Here is a 25,919-nt window from a genome sequence, read left to right as displayed (position 1 = left end):
CCAAATGCTTTACCCACCAAATCTCACACCATGGGAGTGGCAGAACTAAGTGTCAAACTGACTGTTCAGATCAGTGCTCCTTTATTTGCATATCACAGTGGCCAAAGGTCAAAGGATTTCCGTGGCACTGTTGGTCCTTGGAAGACCCTTGTATTGAATAAGATTCCATTTGAAATCTCCATTGTGCAAGATGACATTTTTTTATGTCTTTTTGGATCAATTAGTTCCACTTCAGGGCCCCATCCCTCTGGGCTGATAGGAAAGTCAAGTTCAGCTGTTTCTCTGATTTCTTTCACTAGTGACTGCTTCTCCTGTTTTAGATACTCATGGATCATCTAAAACCCACAGAGTTTTGCTAAAGAGCCACAGGCTCAGGCAGGACTTCCATCACTGGTTATCTGTCCACCCTGCCGATCACTGAGCTGTCCACTACATCTGTCTCTGTGGTCCTTTCAGAACCTCTGCTGTTTGCCACGTGTGGAGTCCTTGGCAAGGCTGAGAGTTTATGCCTTTTGATTAAGAAAGATGCTGTGGCACACCACATGGCCTTCTCCTCCCAGGTCCACCCAAACATGTGGCCTTTTGCTCTGAACAGGTTGCAGGCCTCAAGGACAACCCATTGAGCTCTCCTTCCTTGCCTCAGTCCATGAGATTCTTACTATTCTGGTGAAAATCTTCCCATCCTCAAACCCTGTGCTTCTTAGTGGACTTGAACATTCAGAACAAAATGTAAGAAATTTCAAAATCCTCCCCTGAGACAGATTGTATAGAAAGAGAAAACCTGTTGCCTGCTTGAATTTGGGGTTGACAATGGGGAAAAACAGTGGGGAAACAATTTGTGTTTTAGAAATATCTTTTCATAAACATCTTTGAATAGGGGTTTAGAAGATGCTGATATGGTTACTCAGTGACTCCTTCTTTATCAGTTTCCCCTAATCTTTTTCTCCGTTTGCTTTTGAAGATACTCCACTTTCTGCTGCTTCTTAACTTGGACATTTCTCTAAGTGACATGGTTGTTGGAACCCTTTTGCGGATGGTCACCTCTGTTTGGTTCCAATTATTCTTTCCCTTGCATCAACGTGCTTCATCTGCCAAGTGACTGTTCTGGCAACAGAGAGATAGGACTGACTTCCTAGGACATCTGTGAAGTCTGTTCCAAATTGTAGGAACAGACATCCTAGAGAAAAGAAACCAGACTGACATTTGTGAAACTCTCATTCCTTCCATTCTTGACTCTTTCTCTCTAGAATAGACAGTTGGTGAATTATCTCAAATTGGGCCAGTTTGTTTCATCCTGTCCTAAGGCATTTTCCCTACCCCTCAGTGTTTAGGAAACACAAACCAGTTTTCAATGAGCTACAATAAAATAAAAGGTAATTAGTAATCAAATCTGCTTCTATGAAACATGGCTCAAATGGAGAAAAAGAGGTAATGGTTGTTCCCAAAGTGCTTTACCCACAAAAAAGGAAAAGAAGATAGTAACATGCCCCACATATGGGATTACAACATATGACTGATCATTGTATTCCTTGAATCTTTGTGCAGCTGGGTTCTTTATGTAAATGGCAAGGAAAAAATAACAGACTGTCCCTCTGTGAATGACGGCATTTGGCATCACATTGCCATCACTTGGACAAGTATTGGTGGAGCCTGGAATGTCTACATCGATGGGAAGTTATCCGACGGTGGCATGGGCCTCTCTATTGGATCACCCATCCCTGGTATGTCTTAGCAAACAGAATGTAATTCCATTCGATGCTAGAGGAGACGGTGCTTTGATGAACATCAAGTTTGCTAAGTTATCTCTCCCAGTTACCACCTCCTGATTATCCAGACTGTGAATTATTAGAAGCTTTTCCTAGGTGAGCTGTGTGACTCTGTATAAGAAATGCTTTTGGGATCTAAAATTAGACTACCGAGATGCATGCTGAACTGACAGTGCGTGATCACTAAGTTGTCTTCCAAGAAGGAGATTAATTGCTGGTGTTTTGTTTGTTGATTTTGTCTGTTATATATATATTTTTTTGGTTTGGTTTGTGATCAGTATACACACTGAACAAGCAGATTCAGAATACAACCTAGAGCCCTGCTAATAGTTATCTATCTTTTATGCCCTTTTTCTCATAAGACTCAAACTCTCTTCTAAAAATACTTTTAAACAAATATTTAGAGAGTTGAGTTTTGAAGGAATGCAAAAGTATTAAGTGTTCCAGGGTTCTCAGCATTGTACCTGGCAATAAGCCTGCTCTATCTAGGTTCTTCTGTGACGTAGGTCATGTGAGGAGGAACAGCTGGAGGCTCCCTGTCGTAAATAAGAAAACATTAAAAGTATTTCTACAGGAAGTGGTGTTATCCTGTGAAGTGAAGTGCTGGCTTCTTTTTGTGTTTCAAGTGTTGTTGTTTTTAACTCTCCCTTGTCTGGGTGGTGAGATTGCAGGTGGCTTTTATATTTCTTCTTGGTCCTTTTCTGATACTTGTATAACAAGCACTGGTTTCATTTATGGTAAAAAAAAAAATGTTTGTATCTTTAAAAAAAAATGGAACTATAATAGTAGCTACCCACAGGGATTGTTCTCTGACCACAGAAATAAGAATGAATTACAGTCCGTAACTATTGCAGAACTCCATTGACAGACCCTCGTGAATGACTGACTGTGGTTTGGGTGACCAGATTGATTGAAGACTGTGTTAGGGGAGATGGAAATTCTTGGGACAGAACCATTATTAAAGAGCAAGAATTAAGGGTAGAGGAAGATTCTGTATTTGGTTTTAGACATATTGAGTATGAATTTTAATCCCACAAATGTATGCAGCTAAAAACATAATTTGATACCATTTTATATCACAATGACAGAATTGTCTTTTAGTGATAGGTTATGTTTGTCAAGAATTCAATTATAGAGTCCTGGGAGGGTGTGAAAATTGATCCCGACTTTCTGGGAAGCTATTTAGAAACATTCATCAATAGCCTTAGAGAAACTTTGCATGGAACCAACAATTCTCTACCAGGAATCAATCAAAAAGAAAGAATCAGTAATCTGAACAAATACCTATGTATCTGTATATTTAGCTCAGTATTACCTTGGTACCAAGCCTGGAAACAACTCCAGTATCCATTAAGAAATAGTTGTTAACTTAGTTAATTAAGAAAATTATGGATTGCTGTGCATTCACATGATAAAGTAACTATTAAACCTCATGAAATGATAATATGTTCAAGAAAAGCAAGCTTCCAACATCATGTGTAGTAGGATCCTATGCTGTGTGTTTTTAAATCTCTCTCATACACACATACTAAAAAAAATTTTAAAAACATATAATCTAAAAAGAAATACACAGAACTGTTAAATGGTTTTTCCTGAATAGGAAGAATTCCTTATACTTAATTTTTAAAAACATTCTTCCATGTGTATGTATTCATTTTTAATTATTAATTTTATAAGAGAAAGATATAGATTGGGAAATCATGAATGAGGGCTCTACGGACATGGACTGACAGGAGTGAGATCAGATGGGAGAATAACTGAAGGAAGAAGAGAGGAAGCCAAGGGTAGAATCCTGGGTGCATTGGAATCTAAGAGGCAGGTGGAGAAGGGAGACTGAGGATGAGCAGAAAGGTTCAGGGAGAACCAGGGGAGGATGCTATCATGGAAACCAGCTGCAATCAGGAGGGCTCCTGGCAGGAAACAGGTGACACACACGAGAAGGATAACTGAAGAATTTCATGAAAGGACTGTTTTCAAAGATGTGGGCTTCCCAGGTAGTGGTAAAGAACCCGCCTGCCAATGCAGGTAGATGTAAGAGGCGCAGGTTCGATCCCTAGCTTGGGAAGATCCCTTGGAGTAGGAAATGGCAACCCACTCCAGAATTCTTGCTGGAGAATCCCATGGACAGAGGAGCCTGGCAGGCTGTGATCCATAGGGTCACAAAGAGTCAGACACAATTGAAATGACTTAGCACACTGTCCTGGCAAAGGTTAAGAGAACCAAAAAGTGGTAGTAAAATACCCCATGATTAGTACCGATGGAAAGTCACAAGAGATGTACATGAAGTGACAGAGAGTAGGAGTTGTCACCAGAATGTAGGTAAACCTGTAGTGATGGGGAGAAATCACCCAGCGGGAGCAATGATGCAAGAGAGAGGAAAGCAGACCCTTTCATCTGTTGCCTGGGCGGAAGCTATCCAAGAAGTTAAACTTGTCTCTCATCCCACTTTCTTACCTTGGGCTGGTCTCTCCACTGGCCAGACAAACAGAGGCCAGAGGACTGGAGAAACCAGTCCATGGTGGTGTAGTCCATGGGTGTCAACCTTGCAGCCACAAAGCAGAGTGGAGAAAGAAGGAGGGTAGCTCTCGAGGGGTACAGACCTTCTAGTGTGCCAGGAAGGGCAGGTTAGTAGAATGAAATGCTTCCAAGAAACAAGTGATACAGAGAAGTCACCAGAGGTGGATATTGAAGAGTTTCCATTGGATTGGGTCATTAGGCGGCCACTGGAATGAATGTTCTTTGGAATTGGTAATAGAACTTTAAGCATTATGGGCTAAAGAATAAGACGATGAAGAGCAGCTACTGGTAATCTGTCGCAGAGGGTAATTTCCTACAGCAAAAGAGGCAAAAAAGGACTTTGCTACTTTGTTGACATAAAATATATGCATGTATATGTATATATGTAGTTTTATAGTTAAATATTTATAAATCCAATATGATGTTCCAAATCCTCTTTGACTGATTTTTAAGTTGCTATATAAAATGTCGAACTCATCTTACTGATAAATCATGCAGTGAATGTAGATAATTTAGCTTCTCAGTAATTTGCCCTGATACATGTGTATAGGCTGTGCCTTCATTAAGTTAGCATTTCAGAAATAACAGCCAGGCCGCTCTTCTTCCTTTTTTCTTTCCTTTTCTCTTTAGGTGGTGGTGCATTGGTTCTTGGGCAAGAACAAGATAAAAAAGGAGAGGGATTCAACCCAGCTGAGTCTTTTGTGGGCTCCATAAGCCAGCTCAACCTCTGGGACTATGTCCTGTCTCCACAGCAGGTCAATTCCATTTTCAGTGTATGACAGTAATGACATGCAAAGGTACAAACCTAGTACAAATGTGCACAGCCTAATGATACCGTATCTTATGCCACCGCTGAGTTTTCAGAATTTGCCAGCAGTATCATTTGATGCTATGGTAGTAGACTAAGCCAGGCAGAGGTTATTTACAGTGACTTTCCATAAATCTGTTTTTCAGTGTCTTGGTGATGTTGTGTAATTTTATCAGACAAGACTGTTTCATAAAATCTTGTGATTTCAGAACTAGAAAGAATCCTAGAGAAGAATATTTCCAATCCCTCTGACTCAAGAAGCAGAAATTTAGGGCTGGCACAAGATCACACATACAGAGTAACAGATGGGCTAGTGGTTAAAGCCAGCCTGCAGTCCAATGGCCTGGGTTCAAGTTCCAGTTTCACCATGAACTCACTCTGATGATTTTGAACATGTTACCCCATCTCTCTAAGCTTCAGTTTTCAAGTCTATTAAAGATAAACAAATAGAACTGCATAATGGAGTTTTGGCAGAATGGAACAAAATCCTGCATATAAGATTGAGGCACACAGTAAGGGCTTGACAGGCTTCCCCGGTAGCTCAGTGGTAAAGAACCCACCTACCAATGCAGGAGACGTGGGCTCGATCCCTGAGTCAGAAAGATCCCCAAGAGAAGGATATGCAGCCCACTCCAGTATTCTTCCCTGGGAAATCCCATGGACGGAGGAGCCTGGTAGGCTGCAGTCCGTGGGGTTGCAAAGAGTTGGATACGACTTAGTGACTAAACAACAGCACAAGTGCTTGATAGATGTTTACTCTTACTATTATTGTGGTAGAACTTGCCTAAACCTCAGCTTTCTCACCTCCAGGTCAGAGATAGGCGGCCAGAGAGGAAGAGCCCCTACAACACCTTAACAAACTGCAAAGTTTTAGACAAGAAATTCTATACGTAGAATTTCAGAATTTCTAGTGACTATGAAATACTTGCCAAAAGGAATGGTGGGGGTGGAGAGGAGAGAGAGAAAAGGAAGAGAACTTTCCTTTGCCCCTGAAATTACACCCTACATTCAAAACTCTGCTTCCTCCGCGCCACCCCTCACAAGTATGTCAATGTTTTCAGCAGGACCAGATTAAGATATCATAACTCTGTCTTTCAGAAACAAGTGACGTTTGTCTAAAACATGGGTTTGTAAACTTGCAGGTGAAATCGCTGGCCACCTCATGCCCGGAGGAGCTCAGTAAAGGAAACGTGCTAGCCTGGCCTGATTTCCTGTCGGGCATTGTGGGGAGAGTGAAGATCAATCCGAAGAGCATATTCTGTTCGGGTTAGTTTCCTTCTTCTTTAGACTCTGCTGTCCCTTGATTATAAAGGAGACATTTGATTCTCTACCGGTCAAATAGCGTGTGCTTGTCAGTTTACTGTTTAGCTAATAATTCATGTTTAGCCTACCTTACCTAAAGAGTCTGTTATTTTTTAATACTTAAATACCTTCCTTAAGTCTTTAATAGTTAAATACCTAACACAGTACAAAATAATTGTGCAGGAAACTTGAACAAAGGTAAAATAAGGAAAATAGGATGAGCAGAGGGACACGGTTAATTTTTTTTAAATGCCCATTGAAGTCCTGTGCCCCATTTTGAGATGGGGTGCTGTCTTGGCTCTGTAATTCCTAGCCATCATCCACGTGCAGGTAGTACAGAGAGAAAAGAAATAGATGTAATAATATACACACTGAGTAGTCAAACTCTGAATGGTCTCAGCTGCCTCCTAAAATTCAATATATAATATTTAAAGAAATTTCCGAATATATCCTAGAATTCATGCCTCTTATTAACTTATAAGAACATTTTATTAATTCTGAAATACTATTTATAATTCAAAAATACCATTTTCCTTAAAAATATTCAGCAGACTTCTGCTGAAAGAGGAAAAGTTGTTTGTTGACTCCAATAGTTTTTTTTCTAGAAATTTTGCATGCCAGAGATCTGGTTACACGTTATCTTGTTTTAGTATCAATAGAGTGGCTCTCAAATGCTGGTACAATATCTGATTTGAAACCCTTAACCTGGTGATGTTGCCTGTGTGTTTCTGACAAGCTCTGAACCAGCATTCTTTGTCCTCAGATTGCCCATCTTTAGAAGGATCAGTACCTCATCTGCGAACTGCATCAAGAGAAGTAAAGCCAGGCTCCAAAATCAGTCTGTTCTGTGATCCAGGCTTCCAGATGGTCGGGAGCCCTGTGCAATATTGCCTGAATCAAGGACAGTGGACACAACCATTGCCTCACTGTGAACGTGAGCAGCCTTTGTTGAAGGCATTTCAGTAGCTCTTGAAAATTACTGGAACCCTAAGAACACTTTTTGAGGGATGCTAGATGAAAGTAAAGTACTTCTTAACAGCCAGTATAGCAGATACTCATTGCTTTCTTTGTGTAACGAAGTGTGCTGGGCACCATGAGGGAGGTGGGAGATGAGGGTGCAAAGAGCCCACCACCCGTGAAGGCACCCAGGTGGCCCAAGGAAATGAATGGAGGGAAAGATGGGTGTGAGCCTGGAGCCCAGAGGGAGATGGGTCATTGCTGGGTGGGAAAACTGGACTATATCTAAGTTGGATGCACCCATTCATTCATTTATTCAACAATTTTGAAAGTACCTAGTATGTGCTAGACACTGAAATAAGTTCTGGAGATAAGTTCAGCAGTTGGGGAAAGTCTCTCTTCTTGTGGAGTTTATATTGTAGTAGGAAAGGCAAGAAGTAACAAGTAACATTATTTATTTCTAGTAAGTAAGAACAGCAAACGCCAGAAGTAAAGGCTTTGAAGAAAACTAAAGCGGGGAGTGGGTGGTGGTGGTCTAGTTGCTCAGTTATGTCTAACTCTTAGGCCCCATGGACTGTAGCCCTCCAGGCTCCTCTGTCCATGTGGTTTCCCAGGCAAGAATACTGGAGTGGGTTGCCATTTCCTTCTCCAGGGGATCTTCCCAACCCAGGGATCAAACCTGCGGCTCCTGCATTGGAGGCAGGTTCTTTAGCGACTGAGCCACCAGGGTAAAAGCAGGATAGGGAGATATAAAGTGAGAGTGTTGGGCGGAAGCAGGACTGCTATTGTAGATAGGGTGATTGGGGAAGTTCCTCCATAACATCTCTTTCCACCTGGTGCATATTTATCTGTTTTCATGTATCTCCTCTCTGACTAGACAGTACACTTTGTAAGGCAGGGATTTTGTCTGTTTGGTTCAACCTCAGCACCCAGACAATGTCTAGCAGGTAGCAGGGTCGCTATAATATTTTTTTTTTTTTTTTAGTATTTATTTATTTGGTTGTGTTGGGTCTTAGTTGTGACACTTTAGATCTTTACTTGCAGCATGTGGGATCTAGTGCCCCGACCAGGGATGGAACCCAGGTCCCCTGCTTTGGGACCATGAAGTCTTAGCCCCTGGACGACCAGGGAAGTCCCTCCATAAGTATTTTTTAAATGAATGAATTGCATGCCCATTGTGAGCCAGACACTGTGCTTGATGCTCTGGGCGCAAGAGTCGCTGCAGCCTGCCACCACCCCATGGTATTCTCAGTGTAATGTTTGTGTGCGTTGAAGAGTTCATGCTTAACTCAAGTACAGGTTTAATGTAAATAAGATGTTCATTGATTATTTTGCTGCTAACGTAGTTGTCACATTCCAGGCATTAGCTGTGGGGTGCCACCCCCTTTGGAGAATGGCTTCTATTCAGCCGAGGACTTCCATGCTGGCAGCACAGTGACCTACCAGTGCAACAATGGCTACTATTTGTTGGGTGATTCAAGGATGTTCTGTACGGATAATGGGAGCTGGAATGGCATTTCACCATCGTGTCTTGGTGAGATGAATCTTGGCAATTACTGCGTGCCTTTATTCTGACTCTGTGGGAGATAATTGTCCCAAATTCCTGAGGCTCTTGTGGCATGCCTTTGTTAATTTCATCTCGTCCTAGTCAGCTCTGGGCAAGCCATAGTGACAAAGCAGCTGTCCATGGACATGCCAAACATGTTTTAAATTTTTACCAGGCCCAATATAAGAATATCTTTTTCTTTCTTTCTTTCTTCTGCTTATCCACCTATAAACTGTGGAAATAGCTTTTATTGTAGATCTGCAATGTGATTATGACTATTACATCTAAACTTCATAAAAATTATATATAGTGTGACGCATTAAGTGATACATAATGATTTAAAAGTAAAAACAAATGTTTGCTACATAAGACAAATCCATCAGCCTTATGGCCTGTAAACCATCTCTATTTTAGATGTTGATGAATGTGCAGTTGGGTCAGACTGTAGTGAGCACGCCTCCTGCCTGAATACAAATGGATCCTACGTCTGCTCATGTATCCCACCCTACACAGGAGATGGCAAAAACTGTGCAGGTAACTAGGCTATGTGCAATTGGGAAGTCTATTTCAATTTTTTAATTCAAGTATATAGTTTAAATGTATGTCATATAAAAATAAGACAGTATTTTCAACTTCAAAGGGGATATGGAGAAGAAAACTCATCTTCAAAAAGATACTTAAACAGAGAAAGACAAATACATGATATCCCTTACATGTGAAATCTAAAAAAATGATACGCCTTAACTTATTTACAAAACAGAAGCCGACTCACAGACATAGAAAACAAACTTATGGTTATCAAAGGGGAAATTGGAGGGAGGGATGAGTTAGGAGTTTGGGATTAGCATATAGACACTATAAATGCTATATGTAAAAGAGATAATCAAAGGACCTACTGTATAACACAGGGAGCTATATTCAATATCCTATAACTATGTATAATGGAAAAGAATCTGAAAAAGAATAGATATATTTATATATGTATAAGTGAATCATTTTGCTGTACATCTGAAGCTAACACAACATTGTAAATCAACTTACACTTCAGTAAAAAGTGTTTAAAGATACACAAGCAACAGTTGGAGGTGCTTTAAACTAGCACTGTGCTTTTCCTGACTTCACAATTTCTCCCATCCAAGTACTAACCAGGCCTGATCCTGCTTAGCTTCTGAGATCAGACAAGATCCAGTGCGTTCAGGGTGTTATGGCCATAGATCCCAATTTCTGAAAAACAAAACTGAGAGCCAGCTTTATCACCTGACTGTTGAAGAAATGTCTCCATAATAGAAGAATAATAGAGTGGATCTAGAAATATAAGCAGTGGCCTCTACTGCCTTCAGTCAGAGCAAAGAGGTTACTTCATCACCTCTTCACTTTCAGAATCTTTCTTCTGCCTCAGCTACTCAGAATTATATCATTGGGGAAAAAAGAGACATCCTGCCTTACCTCTTGCTTTACCTGTATTTTGTGATAAGGTTGATAATACTCAACCCATCAATGTCTTTCTATGCTAATTGTGAGAAAGCAGCTACTAGAAAAATTAGAACTTAACGAAGAATTCTCAAAATCAGTCTTATAACTGCATTTACTTTTTGCGAGGGTTCCATGTAAAGTCCAAAAGATCTTCAGAAAGATTAAATCAGTATATCTCCCTTTTCTGAGAATTTCAGTATTCATTTGGTCCCATTGTTCAACTCTAGCCTTAAATCTCCCTTTATATAATTCCCCTTCCTAGAAGAGGTGACTGACCCTGGATTTGCACATAGCAGGCTTATGATCTGGGAGCTGTTTGAAAGCGGAGGCAGGGAACTTCCCCTCAGTGTGCTTTGTGGCTGCCTTTATATCATCTTGAGAGAAAGTCAGTTGCACTTAAAAAGTGATCTTTTCATTGGAAAAGATCCTGATGCTGGGAAAGACTGAAGGCAGGAGGAGAAGGGGACAGCAGAGGACGAGATGGTTGGATGGCATCACTGACTCAATGGACGTGAGTTTGAGCAAGCTCCAGGAGATGGTGAAGGACAGGGAGGCCTGGCGCGCTGCAGTCCATGGGATCGCAAAGAGTTGGACATGACTGAGCGACTGAACAACAACAAATGAGGTTGGGAGGAGGAGGGGCTGAAGCCCTTCTGAGCTGTGCCCTGGCACCACCACTAATTCTTCCCTAAACAGCTTCCTTTGGGGACAGAGGCATTTTGTTTCTTTTTCTTATTCATTGCTGTTTCAAAATACTGTGTTTAAAATGCCTGTTAAATCATCTGGTGTGTCCCTGGAATTCATGCCTTTCCCTTCAGAAGTTTTTTCTCCCCCCTTCAAGATTTAATTGGTACCTTAACTGCAGTGGAATTCTTTTGCTATGAGACCTCATGTGGTTATGTGAAAGACCCTGTTGACCCACAAAAACTGTTTTCTCTCTTTCAAGAACCTATAAAATGCAAGACTCCAGGAAATCCAGAAAATGGCCGCTCTTCCGGGGAGACTTATACCGTGGGTGCTGAGGTCACCTTTTCATGTGAAGAAGGATACCAGCTGGTGGGGGCGGCCAGGATCACATGTTTGGAGTCTGGAGAATGGAGTCATCTGATACCATATTGTGAAGGTACGTTGAGTAAATTCCCCCATGTTTATGGTGTATAGCAGTGCTAGAAAGTCAGAGTGGAGAAATGTCAAGTGTGGTCTCAAATTCTTTATATTTAAAGCCCAATATTGGACTCATAGTTATTTTTTTAAAGATTTTTTTGATGTGGACCATTTCTAAAGTCTTTATTGAATGTGTTCCAGTTTTGTTTCTATTGTTGTTTGGCCACAATGCATGTACATTTTAGCTCCCTGACCAGGGATCAAACCCACACCCTCTGCATTGGAAGGCAGAATCTTAACCACCAGACCACCAGGGAAGTCCCTAGGCTCACATTTAAACGTGACCAAAATCCTGGAGCTGCCCTTAAAGAGATTTTTACACATACTGGCTAAGAAAAGCAATGCCTGTTGGTTTTCCCCCTTTAAGCTGTTTCCTGTGGTGCACCAGCTGTCCCAGAAAATGGTGGCGTTGATGGATCAGTATTTACCTATGGCAATAAAGTAATATATAGGTGAGTGTCTAAGATTAACACTGCATTGTAGATGTTGTTGATAACATGCTGGCAGTGAAAGAATACTGGTAAAAAAAAAGACAAAGAGTAATCCCAGAGGATATTTTCAGATTAATGTGGAATTAATTGAATTCTATATTTGGGCTTGGATCCAAATCTCCAGTTTATAACCAAAAATATTCATTAGCTTGTAGGGCCTTCTTTCATAGCATCTTAAGGACTTATTTTAGATAGGACTATTATCAAACCAGGAATTTTCTGTTTATCAGGAACAGACACAGAGAAGTGGAGAACAGCTGTGTGGTTATTCAAGGGGGAGGGGAGGAGAAGAGGGAAGGATTGAGAATTTGGGATTAGCCAGATGCAAACTATTATATATAGAATGGATAAACAAGTTCTTCCTGTATAGCATAGGGAACTATATTCAATATCCTATGATAAACTATAATGGAAAAGAATGTATGAAAGTGAAGTCACTTCAGTTGTGTCCAACTCTTTGCGACCCCATAGACTGTAGCCTGCCAGGCTCCTCTGTTCATGGGATTTTCCAGGCAAGGGTACTGGAGTGGGTTGCCATTTCCTTCCCCAGGGGTTCTTCCCAATCCAGGGATTGAATGTGGGTTTCCTGTACTGCAGGCAGACTCTACCATCTGAGCCACATATATATATATGAATATATATGTATATATATGTATAACTGAATGTGTACATACATATAACTGAGTTAGTGTGCTGTGCAGCAGAAATTGACACAACATTGTAAATCAACTATACTTGAATTGAATTTTAAAGAGTGAACTTTCTAATGGCAGATGCTAACCCATGACACAAACTGGAGGCAAGTCAAATGCTTAAATCCATCCTTCTATTTATTACCCAACAGGGTCCCTGTGGGCAAGATGCATAGTATTCAATATTGAAAAAAAATTTTCAAAGCATTATTTCAGTAGGAAAAAAACATTCTAGCAATATGTATAAATTCTTAGTCTTTTTGGAGGTTTTGGCACAGATGAAATTATGCAAAGTGAATTCTATTCTGTCATTTTCTTTTATCTTCTTTAGGTGTAATAAAGGATATACTCTGGAGGGTGAGAAAGAATCATCGTGTCTTGCTAGTGGTTCTTGGAGTCATTCTCCTCCTGTGTGTGAACTGGTCAAGTGTTCTAGCCCCAAAGATGTAAATCATGGGAAATATATTTTGAGTGGGCTTACCTATCTTTCTACTGCATCGTATTCATGTGAGAATGGATACAGGTACAGTCCTAGACAGCAGCCAAGCTTCCTACAGTACCCTCTTACTCATTATTTACTCAATGGGTTTTCACTTCCATGTGATTGGCTGGCTTTAATACAAGTTTCTAAGTGTAAAAGATATTCTTAAACATGTTTGCTTCTTAAAGCTCAGCCTATAGTAAATGCTCAGGGAAATATTCCATCTAACTTTGAGAGCTCCAATTCAATACTATAAACATTTAGACACTAAACATGAAAGCAAAAAATGTTTATGAAGCATAACACCTAATAAAATGCTTTGATGATGATTTTTTTTTGGTAAACAAAACATTGCATAGAATATTGTTAAAAAATCATGTCAAGATAAGGGCCTAGGTCTTTAATACTGTTAAGAGGTTAATTTGATTAATGATGTGTGTGTGTGTGCGTGTGTGTGTGTGTGTGTGTGTTCAAAAAGAAATGAAAGAGTCAAGCTGTGATCAAAAACTTGGCTAACAGATCAAGTGAACAGAAAATGGAGTGAGTTGTACAAGCAAAATCTGGTTGGCAAGTGAGGGTGGGTGAACCATGCCATCGAACTCCTAGGTTTTTAAATTCATAGGGCAGACCAGAGGTCAGAGTGATGAACAACACTGTTCAGATGCCCAGGCTCATGGCAAGGACGGTGCCCTTTGATTTGAATTACTCTGACTTCCTAGGTGTCTGTCTCCCTTATCACTGGATCCTAACCAGCCTAATACTGCTTCTCATCCAAGTAATCTGCTAATCACAAGGTTTGGAGCACCTGAGAGCATCACCAATGAGCACATTAAACCATTTTATTTTATACCCCACTTGTGGCTATGTTGTTTTAGCCTACTCATAATTGTGAATGAATCTACAGCCAAACTCTTATTTCCTTTGTTTTTGAATAAAGCAATAAAATAAAAAGAAAATTCATGTGTTAAAATTCCCAAGTGGCCCTTGTTCTCTCCCAAGTCCTTCCTAGTTCATCTCTAGAGCAGTAAGCCAATAGCCAGTGAAAGAAGTGGCACCTTTCTTTCCTGTAGTTTGCAGGGCCCTTCAGTCATTGAATGCTCGGCTTCAGGCACCTGGGATAGAGCGCCACCTACCTGCCACCTCGTCTCCTGTGGAGAGCCGCCGGCCGTCAAAGATGCTGTCACCACCGGGAGTAACTTCACCTTCGGGAACACTGCCACTTACGCTTGCAGAGAAGGGTGAGTAAGCCCGAGGAAGGAAAGGATTATTGGGAGAGGGTGGCCCCAACTGCAGATGGACTCCATTGAACACTAAATTCAATTTCCTGGCAGCCAAATCCAGAGAGAGCTTGATATTCTTTTCTTGTAAGAAAGGGAGCATATTCTCCTGTAAAAATAGTGTTTTCCCGGAATTACAGTAATTTATCAAATTGGGCCTTGAATAATGGACATTGGGCAGTTCTGTGGAAAATATCTTGATACTTTAGTTATAGATGCAAAAAGCACATTTAAATAAGCATTTGTGTCTTGTCCCTGCAAAACCAAAGGTAAGACTTTAGGTCAAAGCATAAAGATGCCATGTCTGCATTTAAAAAAATAAGATTATAATAAAGTTCAGATTTTTACATTTTTACTGGTCTCATTTCATTTAGAGATGTATGCAAATAGGAAGCAGTTTTCAAAGTGCTTTCCTACTCCTTATCTCATTGTATCCCCACAGAAACCATGTAGGACACAGAGAAAGGAAAGGTTCCCTCTAGGACAGTTATCTGCCTAAGGTCTCAGGCAAGGAGAAAAGAATTGAAGGATGATTAAATCCCAGATCGTCTGGCATTTAATTGCTCATTTTTCCCGTGCTTCCTCAATAAATGTTTTCAGCAGTGATAGTTGATAGCGTTCACACTCCGGATTTACCACAGTTGCTTTTCGCACAGTTGTAACGAGTGACAGCAGAGGGGTTGCGATTTTCTGGATATGTGTCTCAGTTCTGTCATTTGCTTACTGTGCAGCCTTGGGAAAATGGTATAACCTCTCTGTGCTTGTTCTACAAGTTCATTCAACGTTCGTACTCCTTATGGCCATTGTGAGGAATAAAATTATATAAGGCGTGGACTAGCCAGAAGACAGTATCTCAACAAACTTTGCCATTATTATGATATTAGAAGAGAGGACACAGTTTCTAGAACATGAATGTTGACTTCATGTCACTTAGATAAAAAGACCATCCCACTAATACAGGCCGCCAGAAGGTGGCGACAACATTTTCTTGCAAAAAGCTCTTGAGCATCAAATACTCAAGTAGTTGACAGAAATCCCAGATCTTAACATCTTAACATCACTTAACACTTGTTAAGTGATCTTAACACTTAACAAGTGAAAAAAAAGAAATCTTGAATGCTAAAATGTCAGTGTAGGAATTAGCTTTTCAAAACTTATTTTATTAAAGTATAGTTGATTTACAATGTTGTGTTAATTTGTAGAAGTTAACTTTTGATGGCCTCATCTCTCCCCTGTGGATTGACTCAACTAAAAACTGCTTCCTAATGAACTGCATAGTACTATATAAGATTAGTCATTTAAATATTTGTGAAATCTTTTCAAATATGAATGTTTCAAATAATAACTAGATATTGACTACTTCTGGGTTTTTTTCTGATTATAGCAGTAACCTATTACCACTGTATAAAACTAGAAAATAAAAATATATTTTTAAATTGCCCAAAGATAAATGCTGGTAATATTTTACTGTATCTCCTGCTAGAACTTTGTCTTCACATATAGTTTTAAAGTTCATCTCTTATAAAAATTCCCGTATTTCCTTTTTTTCTGTATAAATCATTCATCTGTATCATAAGAAGAGTTCTGTATCTGCCTAATGTTAAGTCTATATATTATGAAAAAGAGGATTTATTAAAAGAAGAACTAAATATAATATTGAAAGTGATGGTAAATCCCAGCCTTCATAGAGGGTTTTGCATTCTTCAGAGGACTTTCCTGTGAATTATCTCAAGTGTTCCCTTCCCCAAAGAGGGGGTTTTGGCTGAAGAACTATTACTCCCATTTTATAGTTAAAACAGAGGGTGTTAGGGCCATATTGTCATACAGACTCCTTCAGCTCTAAGTAAATAGACACTCTGTGGGAGCTTTCTTCTCATTGGAAAGATGGAAACCAAGTCTGTCTACGTAAATGATATAGCTGTTAAAGGGCATGAGGCCATTTTTGTTAAAGCGCTTTATATGTGCATGAAATGCTATATAAATATGGCTTTATCATTATTTTTCTGTATTGTGGTAGGGCATCCCCGGTGGCTCAGTGGTAAAGAATCTACCTGTAATGCAGGAGATGCAGGTTTAAACCCTGAATCGGGAAGATCCCCTGGAGAAGGAAATGGCAACCCACTCCAATATTCTTGCCTGGAAACTCCCATGGCCAGAGGAGCCTGGTGGGCTCCAGTCCATGGGGTTGCAAGAGTCGGCCACAACCGAGCATGCATGCACCTATCATCATTATCATTATGTAAAGAGATGACATGTTAATAATATAAGGGAAACTATCTTAACCAAATTAGTAGAAAGTACATGCAGTCACAAACCACTGCCACCCATGTTTTTTCTCTAAAAGAAAAAAATATTAATAGCTATTAAGAGATGGCTTCATGTTTTTGAAAGTAAAACTTGATGCGAGGAAGAACAGTTTTGCCACTTTACATACATTTACTCATCTTTAGAGTGTCATGAGGGTGGCCAGACTGGAGAGCTTCTATCTTATTCCTTTTTTCTGGGCAAATGTTTAATGAAACATTTAAATGTACAAAAGAGCACAGAGCCAAATTAAATAATCTCTGTTAAAATTACCTGTGTATCCACTGCTGAGATAAAAGAACATTTTAAATTTTTGCCATAGTTATTACAGATTTCTTTTTATAGAATAAATACATTATAAAGATAACTGGAAGCCATTCTCACCACCTACTCTTTCCAAAGTAAATGTGTATCTTTTCTGTATTATATATGTTGGTCCTCATAAATATTCTGTGGATTTATGTGTTTTAATTTTTGTGTATGTTGCTTCATATTCTGAGTATCATTTTGAAGCTTGATTTTTATTTAGCATCATTTTTTTATATTTATCTCTATTGATACATTGGAAAAATCCCCGATGCTGGGAAAGATTGACAGCTGTTAGAGAAGGGGGTGATAGAGAATGAGATGGTTAGATAGTATCACCTACTCAATGGACATGAATTTGGGCAAGCTCTGGGAGATGGTGAAGGATGAGCAAGCCTGGCATGCTGCATAGTCCATGGGGCTGAAAAGAGACACGACTTAGAGGCTGAGCCTAATGTATAACTATTGATACATGTAAATCAACAGAATTCATTTTAATTGCAGAATTCATTTTAGTTTCCTTGTAAGAATGAGCAATCTCTAAATTACCCATTTCCCTACTGATAGAGGGTTAATTGATTTCCACTTTATTTGCTGACACAACAGTGCTGATGTAAACATCCTTGTACATGTCTCCTGGTCCATAGAAGGATACCTCTGGCCAAATACTAAGAGTTAGAATTATTGGGTCATGGACATTGCTTATTCCATACCCTCCTTCCTTTCAGGTTTAATGCCTCTACTTCCTGAAGTACATCCTTTATATTCTTCTTTTGGCATGTACTTCAGACAATCTTTGTCTGAAAATAATAGTATCTTACCCTTGCTCTTGAATTATAATTTAGCTGGGTATACATGCTGCTACTGCTGCTGCTGCTAAGTTGCTTCAGTCGTGTCCAACTCTGTGCGACCCTGCAGCCCACCAGGCTCCCCTGTCCCTGGAATTCTCCAGGCAAGAACACTGGAGTGGGTTGCCATTTCCTTCTCCAATGCATGAAAATGAAAAGTGAAAGTGAAGTCGCTCAGTCGTGTCCGACTCTTTGTGACCCCATGGACTGTAGCCTACCAGGCTCCTCTGTCCATGGAATTTTCCAGGCAAGTGTACTGGAGTGGGGTGCCATTGGCTTCTCCAGGGTATACATGCGTGCATGCTAAATTGCTTCAGTCATGTCCAACCCTTTGCGACCTATGGACTGTAGCTCACCAGGCTCCTCTGTCCTTGGGATTCTCCAGCTAAAAACACTGGAATGGGTTGCCATTTCCTTCTCCAGGGAATCTTCCCTACCCAGGGATCGAACCTGCATCTCTTACATCTCCTGCATTGGCAGGCATGTTCTTTACCACTCGTGCCACCTGGGAAGCCCCCAGCTGTGTATACAAGTCTACATTAATAGTTTTCTTCCATAAACATTTTTGAAGATATTATTCCATTGTTCCATGACTTCTAGTGTTTCTGTTGAAGATTCCATCAGTCTAATTTATTGGTCCTTAATCAGGGGCAGTATTGCCCTTCAGGAGCATTAGACAAGGTCTGGAGATGTTTTTGATGTCCCAATTGAGGGAAAGATGCTATTAGCAGTGAGCAGATATCCTCTGGGGATGCTGCTAAAACATACTACAATACATAAGACAGACCCCCACAAAAAAGATTTGTCTGGTCCAAAATGTTGGTAGTGCTGAGGTTGAGAAAATGGTTGAATTGTTCCTTTATACACAATGTGTTTTCCCTTCAATTTTTTTTTTTTTTTGTCTTTGTTGTTTTGGTGGTTCTCTATGTTATGACTTAAAGCTGCGTTGATTGTCATTCATTTTGTTCAGGACTCACTGTACTTCTTATATCTGAGGATTTGTGTCTTTCACCAGTTTTAGAATAAACTCTTTTTTACTTCACTCTTCTTCACTTTTACTTTTCTCTATTTCTAGATATATATTAGTTTATTAGATATATACTAGAGCTTTTATTTCTGTTTTACATATTCATTTATCTGTCGCATTTTCTATATCTTTAAACACTTGGGTTGCATTTGGGTAATTTCCTAATTTATATCTTCCAGTTCACTAGTTTTTCTTTCCGCTGTCTATAATCTGCTTTTGAACTGTGCCCATTTTTTAAAAGTTTTAATTTCTATATTTTTATTTTTAAAATTACTCTTTGTTTATTTTTCAAGTGTCTTTTTGCATAGTCTCTTCTTTTTGAATAGAATTTTGAGGCTTTTGTCTTTCGTTATTTGAACATATTTATTTCATATTATTTTTTAGATTCTAGACCACTTTTTCTGTCTCAATTTATTGGTGCCCTCATCTTGCTGTTTGTTCTGTCTACTGACCCATTCATGATGAAAAATATGCATGTGTTTTATAATTTTATATTGTGTCCTTATAGTATTGGGGCTTGTTTTATCTATGACAGTTCTTTAGTGGTCTGAGTATATCAACTATTTTTCCTACTAGGTACCCCAGGAATATCACCAACCAAAATCCAATGTACATTTATTTATCTGTTTGAAGGCTTTCCATACAAAATGATTGGTATAAAGTTGCTCAGTTGTGTCCGACTCTTTGTGACCCCAGGAACTATATAGTCCATGAAATTCTCTAGGCCAGAATACTGGGGTGGTAGCCTTTCCTTTCTCCAGGGGCTCTTCCCAACCCAGGGATCGAACCCAGGTCTCCCACACTGCAGACGGATTCTTTACCAGCTGAGCCACAAGGGAAACCCAAGAACACTGGAGTGGGTAGCCGAACCCTTCTCCAGTGGATCTTCCTGACCCAGGAATCAAACTGGGGTCTCCTGCTTTGCAGGCCCATTCTTTACCAACTGAACTATCAGGGAAGCCCAATTGGTATAAATCCTACCCTCAAGTCCACATAAGATGCAGTCCTGGGTTCTGCTACCTTAGCTGGAACTTTGTTTTTCTAACCAGATTCCCAGCAAGTGCAGGGATCTCACTTGTCACATCACTGGGCCTCAAGGTGCAAATTTTCTAGTGAGTATCCTTTCATTGAATGTCCTCCTTCCAGGACACGGAATCATGGCAGAGACTCAGCTATTACTCTCTACTTCAATTCCAAGGTTATTTTTACTTTTTCCCTCTCCTGGCCAAGCCAAGGGCAACCACAGCATTCATTCACAGACTTTTCTGTTCTTAATTTCCTCTTCATTTCTGGCACATTTGTTGTCAGCTTAGCTATGCATTTAAAATAACTTTTGTTGTATTTCATCAAGTATTACATAGAGGCGGTTTTCAGACTATATTATAGCCAGAACAAGAAGTCAGCGCTTGTCCCGATCACTTCACTTCTTTTCCATCTCTCCCTTCACAAGGGAAAGTGCATAGAATATGCACTGTGTCTGTTCTATTCCAGGATAGAATCACTGTGCTCATGTCATGGCTTCTGTGTACTGTCATCTCCTCCTGTTCCCAAAAGTGCTGTTGGCCTGATAAGAACCTGTTTCCCTCTCTAACCCTCTCAGCTTCCTCTTCTCCCTTGGGCTGCCTGACACAGGCCCCTGCCCCGCACAGTGTGTGATTTACCCACTCCTGCTTAGTGGGTGCGCACACTTCACCTTCTTGCTTTGGTCTCAGTGTTTGTGTCTTCGTGTACCGGTGTTGTGCTTTGCATGGGCCTTTCCTTGGATTAAGAAGGGACAGTACGCTCTCAAGATAAGGATGGAAGAGCAGAGACTTTAGGAGCCTAGAGTGGTAAAATGAATGGCAGAAAAGGAATGTCTCATTTCTGTCTCCTGCCCTGAAATTGGCCTTCCAGATCCACCTTTTATCAAAACATTACACTGGAGGTTTTTAGCTTTCGGCCCCAACTTACAAAATGATCACTTATTTCCCATTTTCCTTTTCATCCTTATATATTTTCTCTTGGGAAGAAATTCAATAGGAAGGAAGGATTATTGACAGATAATTATTGATTATCTTTTTCAATTGAAAACAGAATGACTTACTGATACAGATTTATACTTTCTGTTGATCTTATTAAATTGCAGCTCTTTAAATATCTAGTATGCTGCTCTTTTAAGACTTCTTAAGAGAAGAGCTAATAACGCACTCATAAAGTCTTCTCATAAAGCTGCCCAAGCCCATTAGTAAGTGTTCACGCCATGAATCAAACCACTGAAAATTGCATCTGGAGATTACTCTGCCCATTTTCAAAGGATTTTTTTAATCATTCCAGAAGTATGATAATGCATTACAGCCAGTTCATCCTAAAATGTTGCTTCTATGGCATCACTATAATATCAATGGGACAGTTTTCTTTGGAATTACAGAAATTTTTCCTTGTTTTATAATATGTATGGCCTGGTTTTAAATAACAGACTTCAAGGGTGTCCCCATTGTTTTTTGAATGAGACTACAAAATGTCACACAGACTAAAATTAAATATTTCAACGTTTTAGATTTTTACCAATTCCAATTTTTCCTGTTTTGGTAGCCAACATTTATAGGCCGTATCTTATCATCAGTATAAAACGTCATCATTTTTAAATGATTCTTTTACATAAGCAGGTTAACTATGTCCTTCGGAAAGCTGAGCACTCATTTAGATTTCTAACATAATGGAATGATGTGGCAGTTTGATCAAAGACTGGTTATAGTTCTATCTAGGCAGTAACTACAAATTAATTCCTCTTTTTGTCATTCAGAGAACATATGCTTCTTTAGCATCTGACTAACTGATGTGTCTTAGAAGACAATTATTTTAATAAGCTCCTGTTCTCACCTTCATTGAGTATTTTATCTAGTCTAAAGCACTGGCTTTATTTCCACCTTCTCAAGTTATTCAGTATAAATTTCTCTGCTTCTCTGAAATGCCAGCCATTCAAGTTTCGATGGCTTGGTCCCAAGGTTCTCCTACAAATGGATCATTGGAGCTAATTGAGAGGTTTCAGAAAGGGATCTCAGCCCTTCATACATTCCCATGACTGAAAAAAAAAAAAAAAAGATCCTACACTCTGGTTAAGATGTCAAGCTCGCAGCATTGGAAGTGAAGGTGTTGGGAGACAGACATTTCAGCCAGCTCAACCTCAAATCTGCCTTTCTCTTTCTCATAAATGGAAGTGATTCCAAGTCTGTTCACTCTCAGAGTCACTGTCCTCTGAGCCTATTCCAATAAGCCTATAGCCATTTTTGAACTGTGATAGCCAGAGCTGAATGTACACCGACACATGCAAATTAGAACATAACTACAAAAAAAAAAACACTAAATTTAGGGACTGGCGCATGGTACTTAAAACATAACTGTTTATTTCATCTCTCTTCTTCTCTTTCGGAATAAATGAGTTTCTAGAGATACAGTAACCCTTTTAAGAATGTCACCATTGACTCACTCAATTCGTTTGATGAAACTAAAGTCTTTTACACTGGCTGCCACTAAGCCGGGTTTCCCTCTGTGCAATTTGTCTTTGTTATCTATATACATGACCTCCATTTTATCTTTGTTAAATATTACCGTGTAAGATTAGAAACATTGAACTGGACTATTAAAACCCTCATTCTTCACCCTACAGTTATGTGTTGTTTACAAACCAATAGGCTAAGGACAGAGTTTTGTGGCGTTAACAAGATAGGAAATGCCCAGCTAGCTTACCTCTGTTAACCAGTACTCTTTGGGTCATCCAGTTAATAAACCACTTAAATATCTTTCTGTTCTGACAGCATTTTGTCAGCTAAAATCTTATGAGACTCCTTGTCAGAGAAGCTGTCAAAAACAGTTTCCAGTTCATTTGTGCCTGCCACACTTTCACTCATTAGCCATCAGAACCTGTCAAAAACACACAAGATCCCAGTGATCACTGCTTCCCTTTCCAGATGTTCATAAGCCATTCCTGTTTGTAAGTCTGCAGAAGACCCCGGCTGTACCACACTCCCATTTCTTTGCTCCTGTTACTTTTCATCCTTTCCTGCTTTTTTCATGACTCCTCTCAAAAGCTGTTTCATCTGGGACAACAGATGTGTAAACAGGTACAGGCACTGGTATTGCCTCGTGCCCTAGGTGAAGGGATTCTAGCACATAGCATCGCCTCATTATCCAGTGAAGGACTAAATGTTGACTGAGAGTGATAAAGAGAAGTCAAGACAAAGGGACGGTGTCCATTCTAGGGAAGTATGGATAGTATCAAAAATGCATTCTTTAGATTCATTTGTTCAAAATACAAGTATTTAGTGGTAATCTCCCACTACGTGACAGAAGTGCTTTTTCTGCTGTGATTTTCCCATTAGGAAAGAGTAGTTAGTGGAGATTTTCCAGCAGATCAGAGGTCAGAGGCCTAACAAAGTGCTGCCAGATTACAAAGCACCGTTTTTGTGTCCTTAAAAGGCTTTAAGGAATAAGGAAGGTTCTGGAGGCAGAGGCTTCTGCCTCAAAGCAGCTAGTCCCATGACATAAAGGAACCACTTTATAGATGGCACAATGGATCCTCGTAAATCAGGGATGTCTCAGGTGAACTTTGTAAACTTCAACCAATGAAATATAGTAGCAGTATTAAAGGACCTTGTGAAAATGATGATGCTTGGTTCAGAGTGTTCCAAGGATGTAAATTGTGCCACAAAAATAGAAAACATCAAGAACCTCTACAAATGGAGCACATTCTACACAGTAATAGTGGAAGCTAGGAACTCAGACCTTGGACAATGGATTTTTAATAATAAAATTAAAGTTTTAATATACTGTCTTTGTTTATCTTCCTGGATCCTTTAAGATGGAAGCCATCTAACAGTTCATTAAGTTCAGATTCTTATACAAAGAACTGAGCTAATCCACAACCTTGAGCTCCAGCAGACCCCAACTGGGGACTCCTTAACTATTGAGTACAGCTATGAGTGTTTGCTTTGAGACTGTTTCTTTCACAGCATAATATATGATTATTATAGGTAGGGAGGTTACAAACATCTCTGCTGTTGCTCGATCATTTTTCACCTGATCTCTGTTTTCTATAGATTTCATAAATCTTACCAACAAAGATAAAAGAATTCCACCCTCTCTATCATAATTGAAATTGGACATGTTCACTAACTGATGACTTAAGAATCTGCTGAAGAGTCGGTCAAATAATTTGTACTAATAACACTGACATATGGTTTCCACAGGATACCCACCAGTTGTGATGTAACTGATCTCATTTTAAGGAGAGGAGAGAAGACAAAAATGTTAGAATTCAGTAAACCAAAATCAGATCCTAACTCTGCTGCTTGCATCTGTGATTCTCAGCAGATTTTGTAGCCTTCTGAGTCATCACTGTAAAATGAAGAAATTAATATTTCTAAGCAGAGTTCAATTGCTACCAAATTATTTTAGTCCCCTTACCCTTCATTAGTATCAGAACGACGGACCAATCAAATGTTAGGCATTCGTTTTAGTTTCCCCATCCTCTTTCTTTTCAGTAAGAAACTGAGAACGAAAATCAGAGTGTAATTATTCTAATACTACATATCCTAATATTTTGTTCTACTTCATTGAGAGAGTACTTGAGAATAATTTAAGATATTTGTAAGTCATCAATCTATCATCATATATGGAGAAAAGCCTTGTGCATAAAAAAGACTGAGAGTTATTAAGCAAAATGTATTTGTGCTGGTTGAATAGCCATAATCAGACACAGCTTTTAATGCTAACCATGTGGTTAAGGCCTTAGGAAACATTGGAGACTGAAATTATAATCCCTTCTTTAAAGTTCATTGATTATAAGTAAGTGAATAACTAAGCATTACTTAGAGGCTACCTAGGATTCATCAGAGCTTTTAGGACTAATGATCAAGTCAAGCAACTGAAACTCTCTGTAGACGGATGAAGTTCCAACTGAGTTGAGTCAAACAGAACCATAACTTATTCCTCATTTTTATTTGTAAGAAAATGTATAACAATTTTTAGAGTTTCTTAAATAGCAAAAATCTACTTCCCTTTCTGAATGAGCCCTAGTATTATTACCAAGATGTGTATCTTAAATGAAGATGATTTGGTCAATAAGCTCAAATTCAAACAGTAAATATTGTTTTAAAGGATAAAGAATAAACGTAAAGTCATTGTTGGAAAGATCAAAAATAAAAACAGAATAAGATGCAAACACCTTTTCTCAAATAATATACTTGGTTACTGTTTCTCTTTCCCCAATCTAATAGCTACACCCTTGCTGGTCCTGATACTGTTGAGTGCCTGGCCAGTGGCAAGTGGAGCAGAAGTGACCAGCAATGTCTGGCCGTCTCCTGTGACGAGCCGCCCAGCGTGGAACACGCCTCCCCAGAGACTGCCCATCGGCTATTTGGAGACATTGCGTTCTACTATTGCTCAGACGGCTACAGCCTGGCAGACAACTCCCAGCTCCTCTGCAATGCCCAGGGCAAGTGGGTTCCCCCAGAAGGTCAGGCCATGCCCCGCTGTATAGCTCATTTCTGTGAAAAACCCCCTGCTGTTTCCTACAGCATCTTGGAATCCGTGAGCAAAGCAAAATTTGCAGCAGGCTCAGTTGTGAGCTTCAAATGCATGGAGGGTTTCGTCCTGAATACCTCAGCAAAGATTGAGTGTCTGCGAGGTGGGCAGTGGAGCCCTTCCCCCATGTCCATCCAGTGCATCCCTGTGCGCTGTGGGGAGCCGCCCAGCATCATGAATGGCTATGCAATTGGATCAAACTACAGTTTTGGAGCCATGGTGGCTTATAGCTGCAACAGGGGCTTCTACATCAAAGGGGAGAAGAAGAGTGCCTGTGAAGCCACAGGACAGTGGAGCAGCCCCATACCCACGTGCCACCCTGTATCTTGCAGTGATCCACCGAAGGTTGAGAATGGCTTTCTGGAGGTAAGAGACTGATTCACAAGTGTCCCTGGCTTT

The 25,919-nt window shown here is 39.8% G+C and overlaps 1 protein-coding gene across 3 annotated transcripts in view; it reads left to right on the top strand.

Annotated features, from left to right (window-relative positions):
• The window catches only part of SVEP1 (sushi, von Willebrand factor type A, EGF and pentraxin domain containing 1), a 194,890-nt gene that overhangs the window by 128,342 nt on the left and 40,629 nt on the right, over nt 1-25,919 (top strand). For 2 of the 3 annotated variants that reach the window (XM_081573900.1, XM_081573897.1), the window contains exons 27-37: nt 1,546-1,721; nt 4,914-5,038; nt 6,234-6,357; nt 7,157-7,327; nt 8,711-8,884; nt 9,311-9,430; nt 11,316-11,492; nt 11,901-11,985; nt 13,048-13,239; nt 14,268-14,435; nt 25,214-25,886. In XM_081573900.1, the coding sequence (XP_081430026.1) occupies nt 1,546-1,721; nt 4,914-5,038; nt 6,234-6,357; nt 7,157-7,327; nt 8,711-8,884; nt 9,311-9,430; nt 11,316-11,492; nt 11,901-11,985; nt 13,048-13,239; nt 14,268-14,435; nt 25,214-25,886 (2,185 nt within the window). The remainder of the gene's footprint in view (nt 1-1,545; nt 1,722-4,913; nt 5,039-6,233; nt 6,358-7,156; nt 7,328-8,710; nt 8,885-9,310; nt 9,431-11,315; nt 11,493-11,900; nt 11,986-13,047; nt 13,240-14,267; nt 14,436-25,213; nt 25,887-25,919) is intronic. The other variant, XM_081573904.1, reaches the window with a different exon arrangement.

Source organism: Giraffa tippelskirchi, chromosome 1, assembly GCF_054371585.1.
Source record: "Giraffa tippelskirchi isolate mGirTip1 chromosome 1, T2T-mGirTip1v1.2.pri, whole genome shotgun sequence".
Classification (NCBI taxonomy): domain Eukaryota; kingdom Metazoa; phylum Chordata; class Mammalia; order Artiodactyla; family Giraffidae; genus Giraffa; species Giraffa tippelskirchi.
The sequence above is the reverse complement of the archived record's forward strand: the minus strand, read 5'-3'. Positions and strand labels throughout refer to the sequence as shown.